The sequence below is a fragment of the Clupea harengus genome, unplaced genomic scaffold (assembly GCF_900700415.2).
Source record: "Clupea harengus unplaced genomic scaffold, Ch_v2.0.2, whole genome shotgun sequence".
NCBI lineage: Eukaryota > Metazoa > Chordata > Actinopteri > Clupeiformes > Clupeidae > Clupea > Clupea harengus.
In genome coordinates, this window is record NW_024879753.1 from 59,333 (window position 1) to 76,173 (window position 16,841).

Genomic DNA, 16,841 nt, shown 5'->3' on the forward strand with positions numbered 1-16,841 from the left:
GAGTGCGCTATGTGTGCTCTATGTGTGCTCTTGTTGACCCTATCCATGTGTTTCCAGTCCTTGCATAGAGGTGCCCATCAACGACAGACATTTGCATACATTTGCCAGAAGGGGGCAGTCTTTGAACTAGAGAAATGAACGACATCTTGACTGGACCGGACTTGTTCTTAGGAAACAGGACTTAAGTAGAAGTAAAGTTTCATAAAAAATAAATAAAGATGAGAAACTCAAAGTCAAGGACAAAGAATATTCTCTTTGCTGAATCAGAATGCCTTTAATACATTAAGGGCTGCATAAGAAGTGTGATTTGTGTGTGGCAGTGTGTACAGAAATTAAATTTGATTTCTTTGGGAAAAGGGAAGAAAAAGCATCACAAATGTATGATGACTGAGAAAAACCCTCAGAGAAAAACAGATTAAATGTCTTTTGTGTTTTTAAAAATGTATGTGTGGGGGGTATAAACTGCTGTGATTGTAGGTCAATCATCTATTAATAGATCCCACTAAAAAAATTATCAGATCAGATTCAGGGAACACACCCTGCTGAGTCTCCTGACCAGGGTAAACATTAACAGGCCTGAACATTTACACAACCAGGACTGATTGAGGGCCAGGACTCATGGAGGTAGTCATAGTCATCGGCTGAGTCATACTTTAGTGTTTGTCTTTACAGAATTACATTTTATTTACTTAACTCTGTTCTGTCTCCAGTACATTTGCACTTGCAATTCAACAATAAGTGCAAAGTAAAATGTTGTGAAAATGTTTTGTTTGAGATTCATATAAAACACTGCTAAACATTAACAACCCCTAAATCTAAAACATCCATTGCTGATTGAGGGCCGAGATGGAGGTGCTCCTAGTCATCGGCTGCATGAACCGTTGCCTTGGCGGATTTGTTATGAAGGGCCTTAATCTGGCTGGGGAATGATATAAAGTCATCCTGGGTTGAGGACGTGGGACTGAGAATGCAGGTGAGGCGTTTACCTGGGATAAATTATTCAGGGAATTCAGGGATCCGAAGCCTCTGGAGGCCCTAGTGAGATTGGACCTTGGCCTCTGCTCCATGGAGTCTCCACGGCGACGAGCAGGTGAGGTCACAATGGTTGGTTGCCTTGAGAATGAAAGCACACTGCTTGAGGAGGAGGAAAGAGATTTGGTCCTGGGGCGACTTGGGAGAGATGCGTCACTGACGTCCACCGTCCCCGACTCTTCCTCGTACTGGACGAGGTACTCCGGGTACACCTGGAGCTTTTTGAAAATCACAAAGATGGAGGGGTTGCAGACGTCGTCCACACAGCTGTCGTACAGACTCATGTCTACGGCATCTTTTGGCGGCGGTCGATGGAGGCTGGGGTTCCCTTGAGTGTGTTCACCTACTAGAACACGGCAAGCAAACATGGCCCTAGTTCCTTCATGGCTGGTGTATCTGTGAGAATATGAGGCGTCTCTGGCAAAGTAACTCCCTGGAATAAAACAAATAGAACACATTTCTTTACCCTGGAGAATGCCTTATAAGATGGCACAGTGCTACAATGGAATATTGTCTCATGGCTGGCTGAACTGGAGTCTCAGACTGGGTGTCTAGAAATCTGAACAGATTTTGAATAGACAGGGTATAGCACACTTGCAGACAGTTTTTCCACCATAGCATAGAATGACCATAGCATAGAATGACCATAGCATACTAGATGACCAGGGTCACACACTTCATAATTGCAGGACCACATCACGACTGGGATATAGTACCTGCAGTCTCACACTGCCCGATTGCCAAATTGTGGAAACGAGTGGGAGCTCTGTTCAAGCTCCATGTTTAATGGCCAGAGATAGGCCCTGATGCTTTCTGATGGGACACATTCATTCGTTGAGCCAGGGAGCATCATTCAAAAGTCAAAGTCAAAGAGTTTATTGTCGCATACACCAAATTGCTTCAGCGCAGCGAAATTCTTAAGACTTGGCCAGCAATATCTACGCAGTAGACAGTAGATACAGATAACAAAGTAACATAGTAACATAGTAACATACACTTGACGACTCTCTCGATTGTCGGGCCAACAGAATAAGAAATAATTCAAATGCTCCGAACTCTGACTACCTAATAATCTATGAAACCTGTCGACTCCAACTGGCCAAAGACATCAGACTCAAGCCAACTGGAGTTGACTGATTTTAAATCGGGTCTAATAGTCTCCTTGTCTAACCCAATTTTAACAGCAAAGGAGCTGTCACATGTTATCCTCACATGTTAATAACCATAACATTTATTTATGGTGATTTTGTGCAATTCAGGCTAATTCAGGGTAAAAAAAAGAAAACAGAAGACAATAATATGTTACTGTATCTGATTGCATCATACTTTCTGAGTAAGAAATATATGCTATTGATGCTGTTTCAAATGATAAAAAACACGCAAATAAAAATAATACAAAAACAACATTTGTTTGTACTTTTACTGTTTATTTGAGGTATAGATGTGTATTCACAAGAATCAGAAATAACACAGACACTAGATGTATTCTCAGCAAATCTTGCAAATCAGGAAAGTAACTGAGAAAAAGACTACAGGGGGAAAAAACCCAGAATGTTATTTTTGATTGAGTTTCTGGAAGTAATCGATTAAATCAGAAAACGAAGACGGGGCTGCGGTATCAGACACAACCGAGGAGGACGGCACACGCCTCGGCGTGGGTGAAGGCGAGTGCAAGTCATTCAGCCACGAGCACAAACGTGTCTGTTGAGACATGTTTGTCGGCGAGGATGAAGACAACCTGTTTTGGCTGGTCGCTGAAGGGGGAATGTTTGAACTTGGAGAGCTTAAGGTTCTGCTTGCGGGGCCTGGATCCCTCCTCCTTTCCCTGGCCCTATGGAGGGCTCCCTCGAGGTCAGAGATAAAAACAGATCCCCCTGAGGCAACATTTTGGGTAGCAGGGGACACAGCTGACATGCGCACCCCCTTCAAATCATCTGAGGGACTGGCAAACTTTGAAAGAGACGGAGGGGTATGTGTTTCAGACACAGCCGCCCCACCGGGAAGAACACATGAACAATGCATTGGCAAACTGGTGCTGTCCACCAAACCTTCTTTCCCTCTGGCCATCAAGTTCATAATACTATTTCTGTCACTGACAACTCTAACAGCTGCTTCAGGTTGAGAAACGCTCGGGGATCCCATCGAGGTAACTCCGTGGGGAGCCGGGCGAGAGACTGGGGTGTGTATCACCTCAGACACAGCTAAATGAGAGTAGGTGGCATCGGAGATTTCTTTTGTTTTCTTTTGTTTTCTTTCCGAATGAGAGACACTCGCTGGCTTGGGCGTTAGGCTGGGCTTCACTGGCGTCAAAGTTGGGACCACACTAAATGGAGGACGACTGGCCAGTGTATTTTCTGGCATAGACATTATAAAGCCATCCGTTGAACTTGGTGGGGTCATAATCGCACCAGGCAAAGCACAAGGCCTGGCTGTGAGTGTAGTGTCATTCATGTTGACTGGGCCTCTTTTGGCTGGGGAACTTGAATTGAAACTCGAGTCTGCGTTTGTTGCTGGCATTGCTGAAGTGGTTGTGACAGATCGGGGAGAGTGCCGAGTGGGATCTGGCTGACCGAAAACCACCTCGGAAGCTCTGGCTGAGGCCCGCAGGGCTCTGCCATCTGCACTGATTGCGATGGTGCTACCAGCTGTGAAAGTTGTGTCTGCGGGCACGGTTGCCAGATTAGTTTTAGGTGAGGGAACAGACAGACAACGGCTCTGTCCCAAGGCCCCTTGGGGAGGAATATTTCGCGATACATGTGCAGCTGATGGCTGAGGATCCTCTGTGTATTGGATGAGGTACTCTGGGTAAACCTGGTGTTTCTCAAACACAACAAATATGGAGGGGTCTGACATGCTGTTCACACAGCTGTCGTAAAAACACGCTCATGTTCTCTTCTTTCGGTGGGGGTCGGACATAGCTGGAGCTTCCCTTGGTGTACTTTCCTAGTAACACCCTACTGGCAAACATGAACCTGGTGCCGGATGGGCTTGTGTACTTGTCGGAGTACCTGGCATCTCTGGCAAAGTAACTACCTAAAGACAACATGGTAGAGGTTACAATTACAAGCACTAACCTAACCCTTGTCTGTTCTGGTCTGATGATAAAAAAAAACGGACCCACCTTTGCCATAGGCGGTTCCGTGGGTTCCACAGATGCGCCAGTCAAAGTTCTGCTGACAGATGGCATCAATGTGTTTGGAGTCGGTTCCATGGAAGAGGATTTTTTCATTGGTGTTTCCAGAATTCCTTTTTCTCATCTGATCTGCCTGCCTGGAATGCAAATAAAACCTTAAATGCCAGGAGAGTGACTGATTTCCTGAGCTAAAATCAATCATTGGCATCTAAGAGGCTGACATTTACTTTCAGGAGTTTAGGTTAAACGTGCTCTTTATTTCTACAAAGCTTTACACTTACACATATTAATATGATACAATAAAAATTCTATTTCTGCAAGATAATGTGAGGTGTGTAGTAGGGTATCACTAATAGCAACCGCACAGATCATACCAGTCAGTGTAAAGGAAATTGTGATAGAATTGTGTTGAAAAAACTATACTAGAACACACATACATCGATGAATGGAGACATCTCTACTATCATTACATTTCTATAGTTACTCAATATCAGTCAGTATCTCCTCTGCAGGGACAGGGGTGCACATGCATGCATCACATAGATGTGCATTCTCTGTGTCTCCAAAAACACAGCTGCATTTTTGTTAATTAATACTTTTTATGAAGGCATGTGAACAATCTGTTTGCATATTCTTGTACGTTCTGTAAAAACAAAGTATGTGTGCACGTGTGGTTTGAAAACAGATGGGCGATGAACGCAGCATTATTACAGGAAAACTGTGCTAGTTAAACAGAGTTGGTAGTGAGCTAGCATACGTGACAAAGCCACCTGCCTTGTTCCTTAAGTATTAGTGCTACACACTTTTTGCAATAGGATGAGGCATATATCCTAGCCATATTATATTTCTAGCATTATCAGCCGTTGCGTGGTTTTGTGTTTACAGGAATCACAACTCTTTCCACATCTCTGTAATGTAGCCCCAGAGAGTATATTTAGTTTGCCACTACATACATACATTTGAAAAAGGGCGTTAAACATTTCTGCAGTTTCCTATTTCAAATATTTACAATGCTGTATGATTCGAGCAATCACACCAATAGAGTGAAAACTGACTGCACACATGGATACATGGGTGCATAGGAGCCTAAGTGTGTGGTCACTCTTCTTTCTGAGTTATACACACTGTTTATGTTGGCACGCACCTTACCACCCTATGTGCGCTAAATGAAGCATACATATGAAAGATCCCCGTAAGATGACAACCAATTTGCTATCAAATCACGCCACTAGAATAACCTACAAACTGTGTTTCAATTAATTCAGACACAAACAGCTTAATGCCCCCCCCAAAAATGTAAACACTCTTTTTATACCAGCAAAAACATTCCTCGTAAAAATTTCGTGAGGACGTACCACTGAAAAACTTGCCACAAGCTCCCGGTTCTGGACTCTTTCGATGCTGCTGACTCTGAAGCCAGACATTGATTGGTTGAAGAGGTGAACAATCGCTATGTACTCCTCTGAGGAACTCGCAACTTGAACCCTCTGAAATTAAAATGCACATTTTGTGAATGTTACTTCAAGGGAAAACAAATATCTACAATATTTTCTCAACATTGTACTGTTTTTATCACTAAAATGTCCCCCTACGCAGGTAAATGCATGATCCATATGAAACTACTTATAACAATGAAACAAAGCATATACTTTAAAATCCTGAAACAACAAGGATATATAATTAATATAAAATATTTTTGTTTACAGGAAACCTAAATTATTGTTACTAGTTACAAAACTGGGACTACACCTGTGGGGATATACACTCACGGATTTATATTTGTTAGAGGACATACAAAAAAGGATAAAACTTAATATGATGTGGATGGCATCAATGCAAGACCTTAAATCCGTGTCTCTGGTATGATCCAATTTTATCCCAGCTGGCGAGGTATACCCTTATGGGTCTGGAACTGAACTGAGAGAAGAGAGGGAATTACAGATCTATAGTTTCATATTTAACGAAATAGAAAACACCATAACCATAACCTTGGACATGATTATAAGATTGATAATACACTTTGTCAGCAGGGATAACCCACGTTGGTGGGTCTCCGACGTCCACACTCATCCTTAACTAGTTTGCTGTCATGCATGGTCGAACCAAGCACAGCAGTTCGACCCTTCTTATCACTTTGACCCAAACATGGAGAAAAGGTTCCTTCCTCTTACGCATATAGCTCTTACACATATGCAGACCAAGTGGCATCAACCACCTAATAATCTAAGTTACACACACAACACAGAAATGTTCCTGCTTACATAAGCACATGATTCATACAAGGTAATTAAGTCATTAACAGTGTTTCGAAATTAATTCCATCATTTGCGTATCCTTTTTTTTTCTTGGGAGACAGTAGTGGTTTGGAAAACAAACACTTTTGAAAAGAAAGATACTGACAGGAGAAGCAGTAGTATTACCTTGATTTAATGTTTTGAACCTCTGTTGCTGAGACAAAGAGGGGTCGTCTTCTCATTAGCCTTTTGGTGCCAAACCGCTTGTTTGTCTGAATCATGTCTATAAAACGACAGAGAAAAAGACAATTCGATATTTTCTGCTTGAACTCAGGCTAACACAACTAAATCAGAGACTACTATCAGTAACTATTTAGCTTGAACTTAGATTTAAAACTAAGCTAATTCAGTAGTTGTTTACTAGGGGAAGCTAAATATTTCTTATATTACTAGGGGAAGCTAAAATATGTGTTGTGACTAGGAAAGGCTAAATTCAATGATGATTACTATGGGAAAGCTAAAGATGTGGTCGATTACTAGGGAAGCTAAAGATGTGGTTGATTAACTCAGAGAGGCTAAATCAAACTAAGGCTATGGTTGACCACTAGAGGCTATGGAGGCTATTAGGAAGCTAAGGCTATGGTTGACCACTAGAGGTTATTGGGAAGCTAAGGCTCTGCTAAACTCTCAGTGCACTGGTTTTTTATACACTACAAATTCCTGTCGTATTAACATAATGCTTTCCAATCGAAAACGAAACACTTTAGACAAAGACACTGGTGGCTGTGTGCCACGTGTGTGTGTCTGTGTGTGTGTGACGAGGAGCCCTGTTTTACAACTTTTCGGAAGGTTTCACCTGTCCCTTGACTGTCTGCATCTGTCTCCCCTATGCAGAGACCCCTCCCATGACTACTTGGCCGTCCTTGACAGCCTGCACCTGCAGATACAAACTGCATGTAGGCCCTCTCTGCCTGACCTCAGCTGACACTCGTCTCTGCACGTAGGCCTTCTCTGCCTGACTTTACTTGACACTCCTTTCTGCAAAGCTGCTCCATGTTCACCACACCACTGTATTACAACCATTGTATTTTTCTACACTTAACTATGTTACTTTTTTTTTTACCTGTAACATATAGCCTTTTGTACTAAGCTGTTCGTGCAGCATAAGAAGGAAAACTCTTGCAGTCTTTACTTGTTTGCCCACTTTATTGGTTGATCCTGTGATGACCCTTATCAGGTGACTATAAAACAGCTGTGACAGCCAGTATGACTCTCGGTATAAAACACTTCTGACGCACACGTAAACAAACAACAGACCTTGCATGCTGAGCTCATAGGTGTGTTTGCCAGCCGTGAACTCGATGACAGCGTTGTTGCCCTCCTGGTACCTCTTCTCTAGTTCCTCAGTAGTGATGGACGCTGAATGGTGAGCTCCCTCCTGTCAACACAACAGCATCATGTCATGGTATGTGCTTTTGTTTTAGCAGCATAACAAGAAGGAATGAATGAAAGAAAGAAAGAAAGAAGGAATGAAGGAAAGAGAGAAAACTAAAAGCTAAAAAGAAAGGAAAAGAAAGGCAACATTTACATTTACATTAAGCAGATGCTTTTGTCCAAAGTGACGTACATGGGAGAGAACAATCAAGCTACAAGCAATAGAGACCTAGTGTAACAATAAATACTATTTTACATAAGAAGTAGAAAAAAAAGTGCAGGAATGTAACTACTGTAAGTGCAAGTTAAGTACTAGTAGAAGTGCAAGTTAGGAAGGGAGGTGCTCTCTGAAGAGTTTGGTCTTCAAGAGCTTCTTAAAGGTTAATTAAGGTTAATTTACGCTTTAGTGGAGCAGACCTAAATGCATACTTGGGGCAGTTAAGCAAAAATGGTTAACAGGAAGGACCATGAGTGAAAATCTTTAGACATTATCTATACATTTGACAGCTGTCCTGATTTGTCTCTTTTCAGCAGAGCTAAAGCTATATGTTCTCTTACTGATGATGTGTAACTGAGTCCAGTTTCAAACTCATCCTCCCAGTACCATGGCCCATCTGGTGGTCAGCATGAAGTTGGGCTGGGTCACCGAGGAGGCTGTGGAGATGCGCCGGACCTCGCACCGAAATTACTGGGTCAAGGTGTCCAAAATAGATGGAGATAAGCATGTTCCCAACGTTGAACGAAAATAACAACAGCATAACAGGCCAAATAGTAAGAGGGAATAAGTCTAGACTTTCAAGACAACCCATGACATGATTTAGGAATTTCACATGAAGAATTTCAGCCCTCATTGTTGACCAAAAGAAAAGCCTCCATTATGTACATGGTAAAAAACTGAAACAGAGTATGAGAGAACATAGATACCCAAGAATGAATTAGCATAGGTTAACGAAAATATTACATTTCATGGAATCATGTGCAGAGAAACTAAAACCCAGTCCCAAACCTGTATGTCTTTGCTGGGTCACAGTAGTCCTGCTCTATGGCTTCGTTGTCTGTAAGCCCCGACCAGCCTTGTCTATCTTTAAACTCCCATCTGTAGGGCAAGTCGAAATGGACCTTTCCACACCTGTCTTTGTGGTAGCAGCCAGACATATTCATTAATGTTAGTCTAGTTTCACGAAATGGGAAATGTATCATCCTGTGTACATCTCAAGACGTAAAGAAAACCCCAGTAACTTACTTCCTTGTTTGCAGTAAGTCTTGATATGAAAGAGGCATATTTCTGTGTCCGCAATATGCAAGTAGAGAATAGTAAAGATAGGGTTACCCAACATTATCAAAAGAATCAACAGGCTGTAATTATTTTATTAATTATCAATTAGATGATCTTATTATGGTATTTTGTATTTAATTATTATTAGCATCCTGTGCCTAAAAGAATACCTTTTGGTCCATCTCTGCAGTGGATACCCGGGTTGTTAGAATCCTTCATTGCCAGAATATTCCGATACACGGATAGCAAGGACCCTACCATTCCACTAGATACACCCCTGGCCTGCAGCGTTCCCATTGGGTGGGGCTCGAAGAAGTCATGTGACCTGTCACAGTCACCTGTGTCACAGTTGCCTCTGAGGTACTTCTCACAGATGTGGAGCCTTCGGCAACTGTCCTTGTCGGAACAGTACCCAAACTCCCCTTTACCTCTGTTGAAGGTAAAGCACACCTGAGAGAAAGGAACCACAGTCATCAACTGTATTAGAATGGCTGGGATAGAGGACAGTCTAAATGAGTTGTCATTTTGTGGTAGCTATGATGAGTGTTTATAGTGTTATATATATATACTACATATACTACTGTAATTGTGCATTTTTAATATATATATATAGCATTATTAAAAATACAATTACAGTATTATATGTAGTATTATATATAACCCTAGGTTAACCCTAACCCTAGGTCATGCTTACAGTATCTTAACAGGCAGGGCTTAAATTGGAATTTATTATGTCGGGTGTGGTTTCATGGTTGCCATGGGTGCACATGCGTGCGTAGACACAAAGGACGGCATTTGAAAAAAAAAAAAAACAATAATCATTCTTATTCAGTGGTATGAGGCTACCACTAAAGGAGAGGACATCAATGTGAATGAATTCATATGAATGAAGCATATTGCTGCCACACCAGACAAATAAAAACAGATCGGTATCATGTTATAACGTGAAAGGTCTATTGTTATAACAATCAATAATACTCAAAGTACTCTTCTCTGAAGTGCTCTCCCCATTGTCTCTTTTCTGGTTCGGACGGAAAATACCACTTTTGGGCTTCCCCCAACAGCCCATCCCCCTGTTCCTGGTATGTAGAGGACCCTGATGTTCCCTCATATGGGGTGCCATTATCTCTGTCCCATGTTCACACCCATGATATCGTATCTCACCGGTGGCAAAAGAGTGTAGTCGTTCTGCAGGAGTAGAGTACACAACTCCCCCGCTGGAGCTCTTGCACATAGTGTTGCGCAGCAGCACTGGCTGTTATGATCAGAGTACAGATCATGGCTGAAGCGACACACTCCTCCTACACCCAGCCAAGAGGAGAAAGATTTCAGGTCAGGATCATAGAAAAAACGAATTCTTAGTTCAGATGACAGGATTTCCCTGACACAGAGAGGATGTCTGATAGTTACTCAATAGTACAGGAGGTCTGACAGATACTACAGATAAAAGACAAGGAAGATTGAAAGACAGGAAGGAGGCCTGTGATATATGTGATCAGCTGAAGCACACACAAATGTCAAAGGGTCTCCTTGGTCCAACTGATTGGATAGAACGAGATTGTTCAACAACTAAAATTTGTAGAGTCAACATTAACAGATTAAGATCAGCAAGCAAACAGATACATTTAAGATAGAAAGTCCAACATTACAAAATGAAAATTGATATCACCAAAACCCCATCGCTAGTACAACTATCACCCTCTAACGTCAGTTTGTTACCATCCTTACCTTCCCACGATTATGTGGGCAATCTTCACAAAGCAGGTAAATTTGCACAGGTGTAGGTTTGAGCAAGCCGCTACAATCCTGGGCTTGCAGTGCCTCAGCTGTGTCTTTGGCAATGACAGTTTTCTTTCCATCCCGGCCCACAGACAACAGCAAACAGCTGCTTATTCCCCAAGATTTGCTCCAATTCATCTTTCTGGATTTGACCAGACAGATCATCAGTTAGCTGAGCGAGGTCCGATTGCCCTGTCGGGCACACGTCACCTTTATACACAAGTGCTGGCTGCTGCATGTACAGTATTGTGACACCCTCTACCTACTGCCGAGCTGTCAAAGAAGGGCATTATGTAACAGGTAGGGAGGGACTTTGCCCGTCATAAAATATGCCTGAGGTCACTAGTGAGGAAACGAAACTTAACTGTACATGGTGGAAGTTAGTGCACTCACAAGTGATTAGGGAAAGACTAAGGACACTATAGACTAGTGATGTTACAAATTAACCCGAGGCTTCGGAGCTTGTGTCACGAAAATGAAGCACTTCCAGACGGAGCGCGTATCGAGGCTTGTATCGCTTTGCCGATATGACGTCACGAGTTCCCATCTCGTATTCGTGGTTGTTGTTGTCAGTGGTTGGAGATTTAGCGATAGTTGGAGATTTAGCGATAGTTGGAGATTTAGCAGGAGTTGGAGATTTAGATTGTTTGGTGTTGTTAGTAGTATAGATTATTTGAGATGGAGTTATGGAGCCAGTTAGGAAGAGAAAGCCCTTGATCCAGTTGCACAAAGCACTTTCACTGACCAGTTGGCCAAAAGCACTCTCACTACCATTGGTTTTACAAAAATACTGACCTGTATTCCAAATACACTTTAACTCTGTTCCAACAGCATATGCTACAGAATATAGTAAAGATAATTAGCAGGAGTTTTTATCCAAAACATCGGGTTCAAATTTGCTTTGGCTAAAGCTCGAAACTATGTACTCCGCACCTAGAGGTGACGTCGCTAATCGTTGTGCCACCATACAACTGTAAATTTCATAGGTCTGACTATTAGAACAAAGAATAGCAAAAGAAAGCCTTTATTGTCGTTGTTTTCGCCTACAATGAAATTTGAATTAATGGAGGTAGGCTACGTTTCCTTTACCATACGTTTTCGTGCATGTTATTTTAGCAGGCCTTGCGCACCACAACAAATTTAACAAATTCATTGTCCCGAGATAATCTTTCTTACAACGTATTTTTATTGAACAGCAGGTGTCACTAGAGAGCGAACGACGCTTCGAGTAGTGAACCTTTTTTCAACACGTCTGGCTGAAAAGCTTCAAAGGTTCATGAAGCTTCATTTCGCCATCACTACTATACTATAAGGGAAATGGGTAGTTTGTTACGAACGGGTGGTGATGTGCAGGACTCAAATGCACGACTCAGAACACAAACAGTAGATTGAAGAATAAACGTTTACTAGCCGGGTTCGGTACACAGGTAGGCAGTCCAAGAGTAAGCAAACAAATCCAAACAGGGAATAGGCAGGAGAATAGTCGTCGTACAGGCAGAGGTCAGAAGCACGAGTAAATCACATTAACAAGGAGGAAGCGCTAATCGCAGGAAACACGCGGAACAGCGGAAAACCAATGAACATACCAGGTAACATGTAATTACGAAGACGCAACGAGCAACAAGAATACAAGGACTATATAATACACACAGGCAACAGATACGAGGGACAGGTGAGAACAATCAAGGCGGGGCAGACAATGACACAGGTGGACTAAACAAGGGGAATTAACAGGAACAGGAGAAACCAATAATACAAAACCAAACCGGGTGATTGGGAACAGGTGAGGGGTGGAGACACGAACAACAACAAGAGGGCACCATGGCATAGACAAACAAACATAGGAAAGCACATGGCGGGAACAAGGAAGCACGAGGACTAGACAAGGGAACAAACATGTGACAACACAAGGGAGACAAACTCAGAAATTGAACACGGACAGAACCCAGACCCTTACATAGTTAAGGATGCCTTGTTACTTTTAGTTTGCTAACTACCTCACTTAAATGACATATTTTGTATGTACTGGCATATTGCCTGTAAACCACCAAACCTGTGGATAGCCATTCTCAAATGAAACAACTCATCACCAAAATGACTGGCAAACATATATCAGTTGCTTGATTTAATAATTTATTAAGGATTTTACTAGTTTCCTTTTTCTGTTTTTTTAAATGGCAAATACAATGTGATAACATGCAAATCCAAGATACACTGGAACACACCTGTTGCTAACAGGTCTGGCGCTCTGCACAGAACAGACACCATGAAATCTAAATTTTGCTTGCAGACACCTGCAGAGTAACAACTAGTGCCTCAAAATATACATTGACAATTTCAATCGAGCAAGAGAAACTAAGTATATAGGAAGTGGGACTGAGTAGTTAATGTTTATTCCAGTAGTAGGAATGGGAAAATTAGTTTTTAACAATTAAAAAATTGAGGCCAAACGGACAAAACAGGCAATGATATCAAAGCAAGATGCATTCGTCTTCGAGTAGCTTTGGGGACATTGTAGAGGTCTTGGCTTCGTTGACTCGTAGGAGGAGGAAAGGAAGGAAGACCATGGTGTCCGAGGAGGTTGTAGTGGACAGGGGTGCAGTGGTCTTAATAGAGGAAGTAAACCGGAGGACAGCAGAAGAAGCGTAATCAGCGGAGAGCAAGAATCTGTTCAGATCCGTAGGATAGACGTGCTCAGTGTAGGTAATGAGGAACTCGGGATTAGACTGCTGCTTGTCGAACACACCACAAAGATAGAAGGTCGCGGACATCATTCACACAGCTGTCATACAGAAGGAGGCCTCCATCTATGGAGGGTGGCAGGCGATATTGAGACTGCCCTCGGGTGTAGCTGCCTGCCAGCACGCGGACACACAACATGGAGTGTACGCCCGTGGTCAGAGGTGTAGCTGTTGGAGTAGCGGGCATCCCGGGCAAAGTAGCATCCTACAAATGATCATAAAAAAGTGATACATGTTAGAACATCTGAAAGTAAAGCAATTTTCAAAGATTGAATGAAGACAATTACACCCTAAAAATGACAGAAATCAAAATGATCGCAGAGCAATCATTTTCATATGATGGTTTTTGGAAAAAGAGAGGTAGGTTTTAAAAAAAAAATCCACCTGTCCACCTCCTCACCTTCTCCATAAACCGTTCCATTGGCTCCAGACTTTCTCCAGTCAAAGTTCTGGTAGCAGATCGCATCAATGAACTTGGAATCTGTGCCATGGAAGAGCAGACGTTCCCCAGCAACGTACTTTTTATCCTTGTTGGCTTTCGTCATACGTTCTCGTTTCCTGCAGAAAAAAATAACTCAGTTGGTGATATTATGTCCCATCCCATATCCCATAAGGCCTTGCTTTAGGCCCAACTATGGTATATTCTCCTTCAGGATTTATCAGGAAATAATTATTGGTGGCAGTGACAAGAGGTGACACATAGTCTTCTGTTTGCTGTGTCATAGTTGCTATGGTTTGGCAGTGGAATAGTTGACATTGTCCACCTTCACTAGTTATGTAAGAATAACTTGCATGATTCAGGTTAAACTTGATTCAGCTTTTGGCTGAAGCAACACTCACCATTGTCATTTCAGTGTACTCAAGGTGACATTTCAGTGCACTCAAGTGACATTTCAGCCTTTCAGTGATTACAGTCCAGCAGGGCAGAACACTACACAATCCGGAGTATTCCAGTTATTCAGATGCTTACGTCTGAAAGTCCTCCCAGAGCTCCTTGTTCTGGATCCTCTCAATACTGACGATGTCAAAACCGCCCAGTGTCTTGCAGAACAGCTCCTGGACCTTCAGATAGTCCCGGTCAGTACTTACCAGAGCTACTCTCTGTATGGACAGGAGATAAACCACACACACACACACACACACACACACACACACACACACACACACACACACACAGGTCAGCTGTATTAAAGACGAGCACAGCTGTTTAAATGAGATAAGTCATTATTAAAAACACAGGTTTACTAACTAAAGGGCAAGTACAACTAGTGTACTGTCTATATGGAATCAAAAGAACCTCTAGATTCCATTCTAAACATTACTTACTCATTTAAAAGCAACAATTGATTTAATGAAAAAAAAACTTTGCTAATTTCAAACACAATAGCATATTGTAATATTTGTAATATTTTAATAATTGCAATAGCAAGTCTACACATTCTCACGATACTGGTCAATCTGTGGTGAGACTAAGGAACAATCGATACCGGGTGGGGCAACTGATCTCTCCCTTTGCTACAGATAGTAAGGAACAAGGACAGAAAAAAAGGCAAACCTTGTATCCTGTTTCAGGCACAGCAGACTTGTCCCAGTATCCTGGTACGCCTCTGCCATGTTGTGATGATACGGGGCCTCTTCTCTTGCTGAAGTAACAAGACACCAACATATTAGTCCCTACACTGTCTATTAATCCTCAGTGAATGAATATCATATGCCGCAAACATGGAGATAATGGATTATTAGAACGAGGAAAGACCACTGTGATTGTAGCACAAGCTTAATATTTAAAGCCTTACAACCATTACAGTAACATTGAGGTATTGCTACTAGCACTAACACCACCATACCTGGTTCTGGCGGTTTGGACACCAACCGATGAGATGAACTCAGGTCTTCTTCTAACCTGTCTCGGGGTGCCATAGTGCACATTCTTTTGCTCCATATCTGTAAGAGTGACAGTCTGTTAGCTTTACAGTATTACAGGAATATTAGAAACCCTTTTTTCATACTTTCCCTCTCTCAATCTATCAATTCTCTAAATGCACACATTTCGTAATGAGATGCAGGGCAGAACAGTGCATATATTTCTCACTGATGTAATGTAACCCTTTCTACAGCAAATTTTGGTATTTTAGTACATGCAGTAGGTGTATTACCTTTGAAACTCAGTTCATAGTGCTCTTGACCAGCTGTGAAGAGCACTACAGCATTGTTGTCTTCCTGGTAACGCTTTTCCAGATCACTGGAGGACACTGAGGACATCCTGTGACTCTCTTTCTGTGTAGAATTGTAACATCACTGCATCACAATACAATGGCTCTCATTAACAGTTAAATATCATGCCCTGAACAGAAGCAACAGGCATCGACCTTCATTAAGACAGTTCTACACCAAATTAATGACGGGAACTAAATTCACGATGAAAGAAAAACGCGCTGAGACAATTTTATTGTTTTGGTGCCATGTGAATAAAATTGCATTGAATTCAGTCATCACAGCTTCAAACATCAGCTCTGGTAAATTAGCACAACTCCTAAACTGGGAGGCTGCCACAAAAATATGTCCTCCATCTTAAATCCTCTCCACTGAGGTGACACATGAGAACAATATGCATAACTGCAGAAGCACCTTTAGATTGGTGGAGACGCATTGACCAACGTCCTGTATGAACTTTAGCTCAGTAAAGTCTTCGAGATTTGGTTCGATGTTGCATGCTTATTTTTGTTCAGTACATGATCAACAGATCTTACTATGGAGGAATAGGGGACCCATTCTCCGTACTCATCTTCCCAGTACCAGAGCCACTCGGTGGTGAGGATGAAGTCAGGCATGAGCACGGAGGGGGCTGTGGAGAGCCGTCGCACCTCATGGGGCCCGCAGGTCATGGTATCAAAACAAACAGGGTCACACTTCACACTGCAGGAAACAAAGCACACATAAGACTATGTCTGTTACAGATATTATCTGTGTGGCCAGTGGTCTACTATACATTTCTACATGTTGGGTAGGAAAGAGTAACAGATCAAATTTGGCCAGATGAAATACGGTTTTATGACTTTTTATCATTCCAGTTTTTGAATCAGTTCATGTGAGGCACATATTGTATTACCAATCAGGCTAGCTATCCCTTCTAACAAATAGGCTAAAGGGTAGACCCTGACTGTATTACCTCAGTACAAAGTAGGCTATAAACCAGGGATACTCAATTAGAA

At 42.1% G+C, this 16,841-nt stretch overlaps 1 protein-coding gene and 1 pseudogene across 1 annotated transcript; both read right to left on the reverse strand.

Annotated features, from left to right (window-relative positions):
* Positions 1–2,442: 2,442 nt before the first annotated feature.
* LOC122130228 lies at positions 2,443–10,968 on the reverse strand (annotated as a pseudogene).
* Positions 10,969–13,642: 2,674 nt separating this feature from the next.
* LOC122130230 (protein mono-ADP-ribosyltransferase PARP12-like) lies at positions 13,643–16,544 on the reverse strand. The gene is made up of 7 exons (XM_042704886.1): positions 16,380–16,544; positions 15,786–15,906; positions 15,477–15,573; positions 15,185–15,272; positions 14,600–14,730; positions 14,030–14,187; positions 13,643–13,834 (listed from the first exon to the last, which is right to left on the reverse strand). The coding sequence occupies exons 1-7, from the start codon at positions 16,512–16,514 to the stop codon at positions 13,674–13,676; spliced, it is 891 nt and encodes a 296-aa protein (XP_042560820.1). The 5' UTR covers positions 16,515–16,544; the 3' UTR covers positions 13,643–13,673.
* Positions 16,545–16,841: the final 297 nt, after the last annotated feature.

Coding starts and splice junctions, on each gene's coding strand:
- LOC122130230 (XM_042704886.1), bottom strand. CDS start 16,514: ATGACCTGCGGGCCCCATGAGGTGCGACGGCTCTCCACAGCCCCCTCC. Junction 14,731..15,184: donor TGCCTGAAACAGGATACAAG/GTTTGCCTTTTT, acceptor CTGTCCATACAG/AGAGTAGCTCTGGTAAGTAC. Junction 14,188..14,599: donor CTCTGGGAGGACTTTCAGAC/GTAAGCATCTGA, acceptor TTTTTTCTGCAG/GAAACGAGAACGTATGACGA.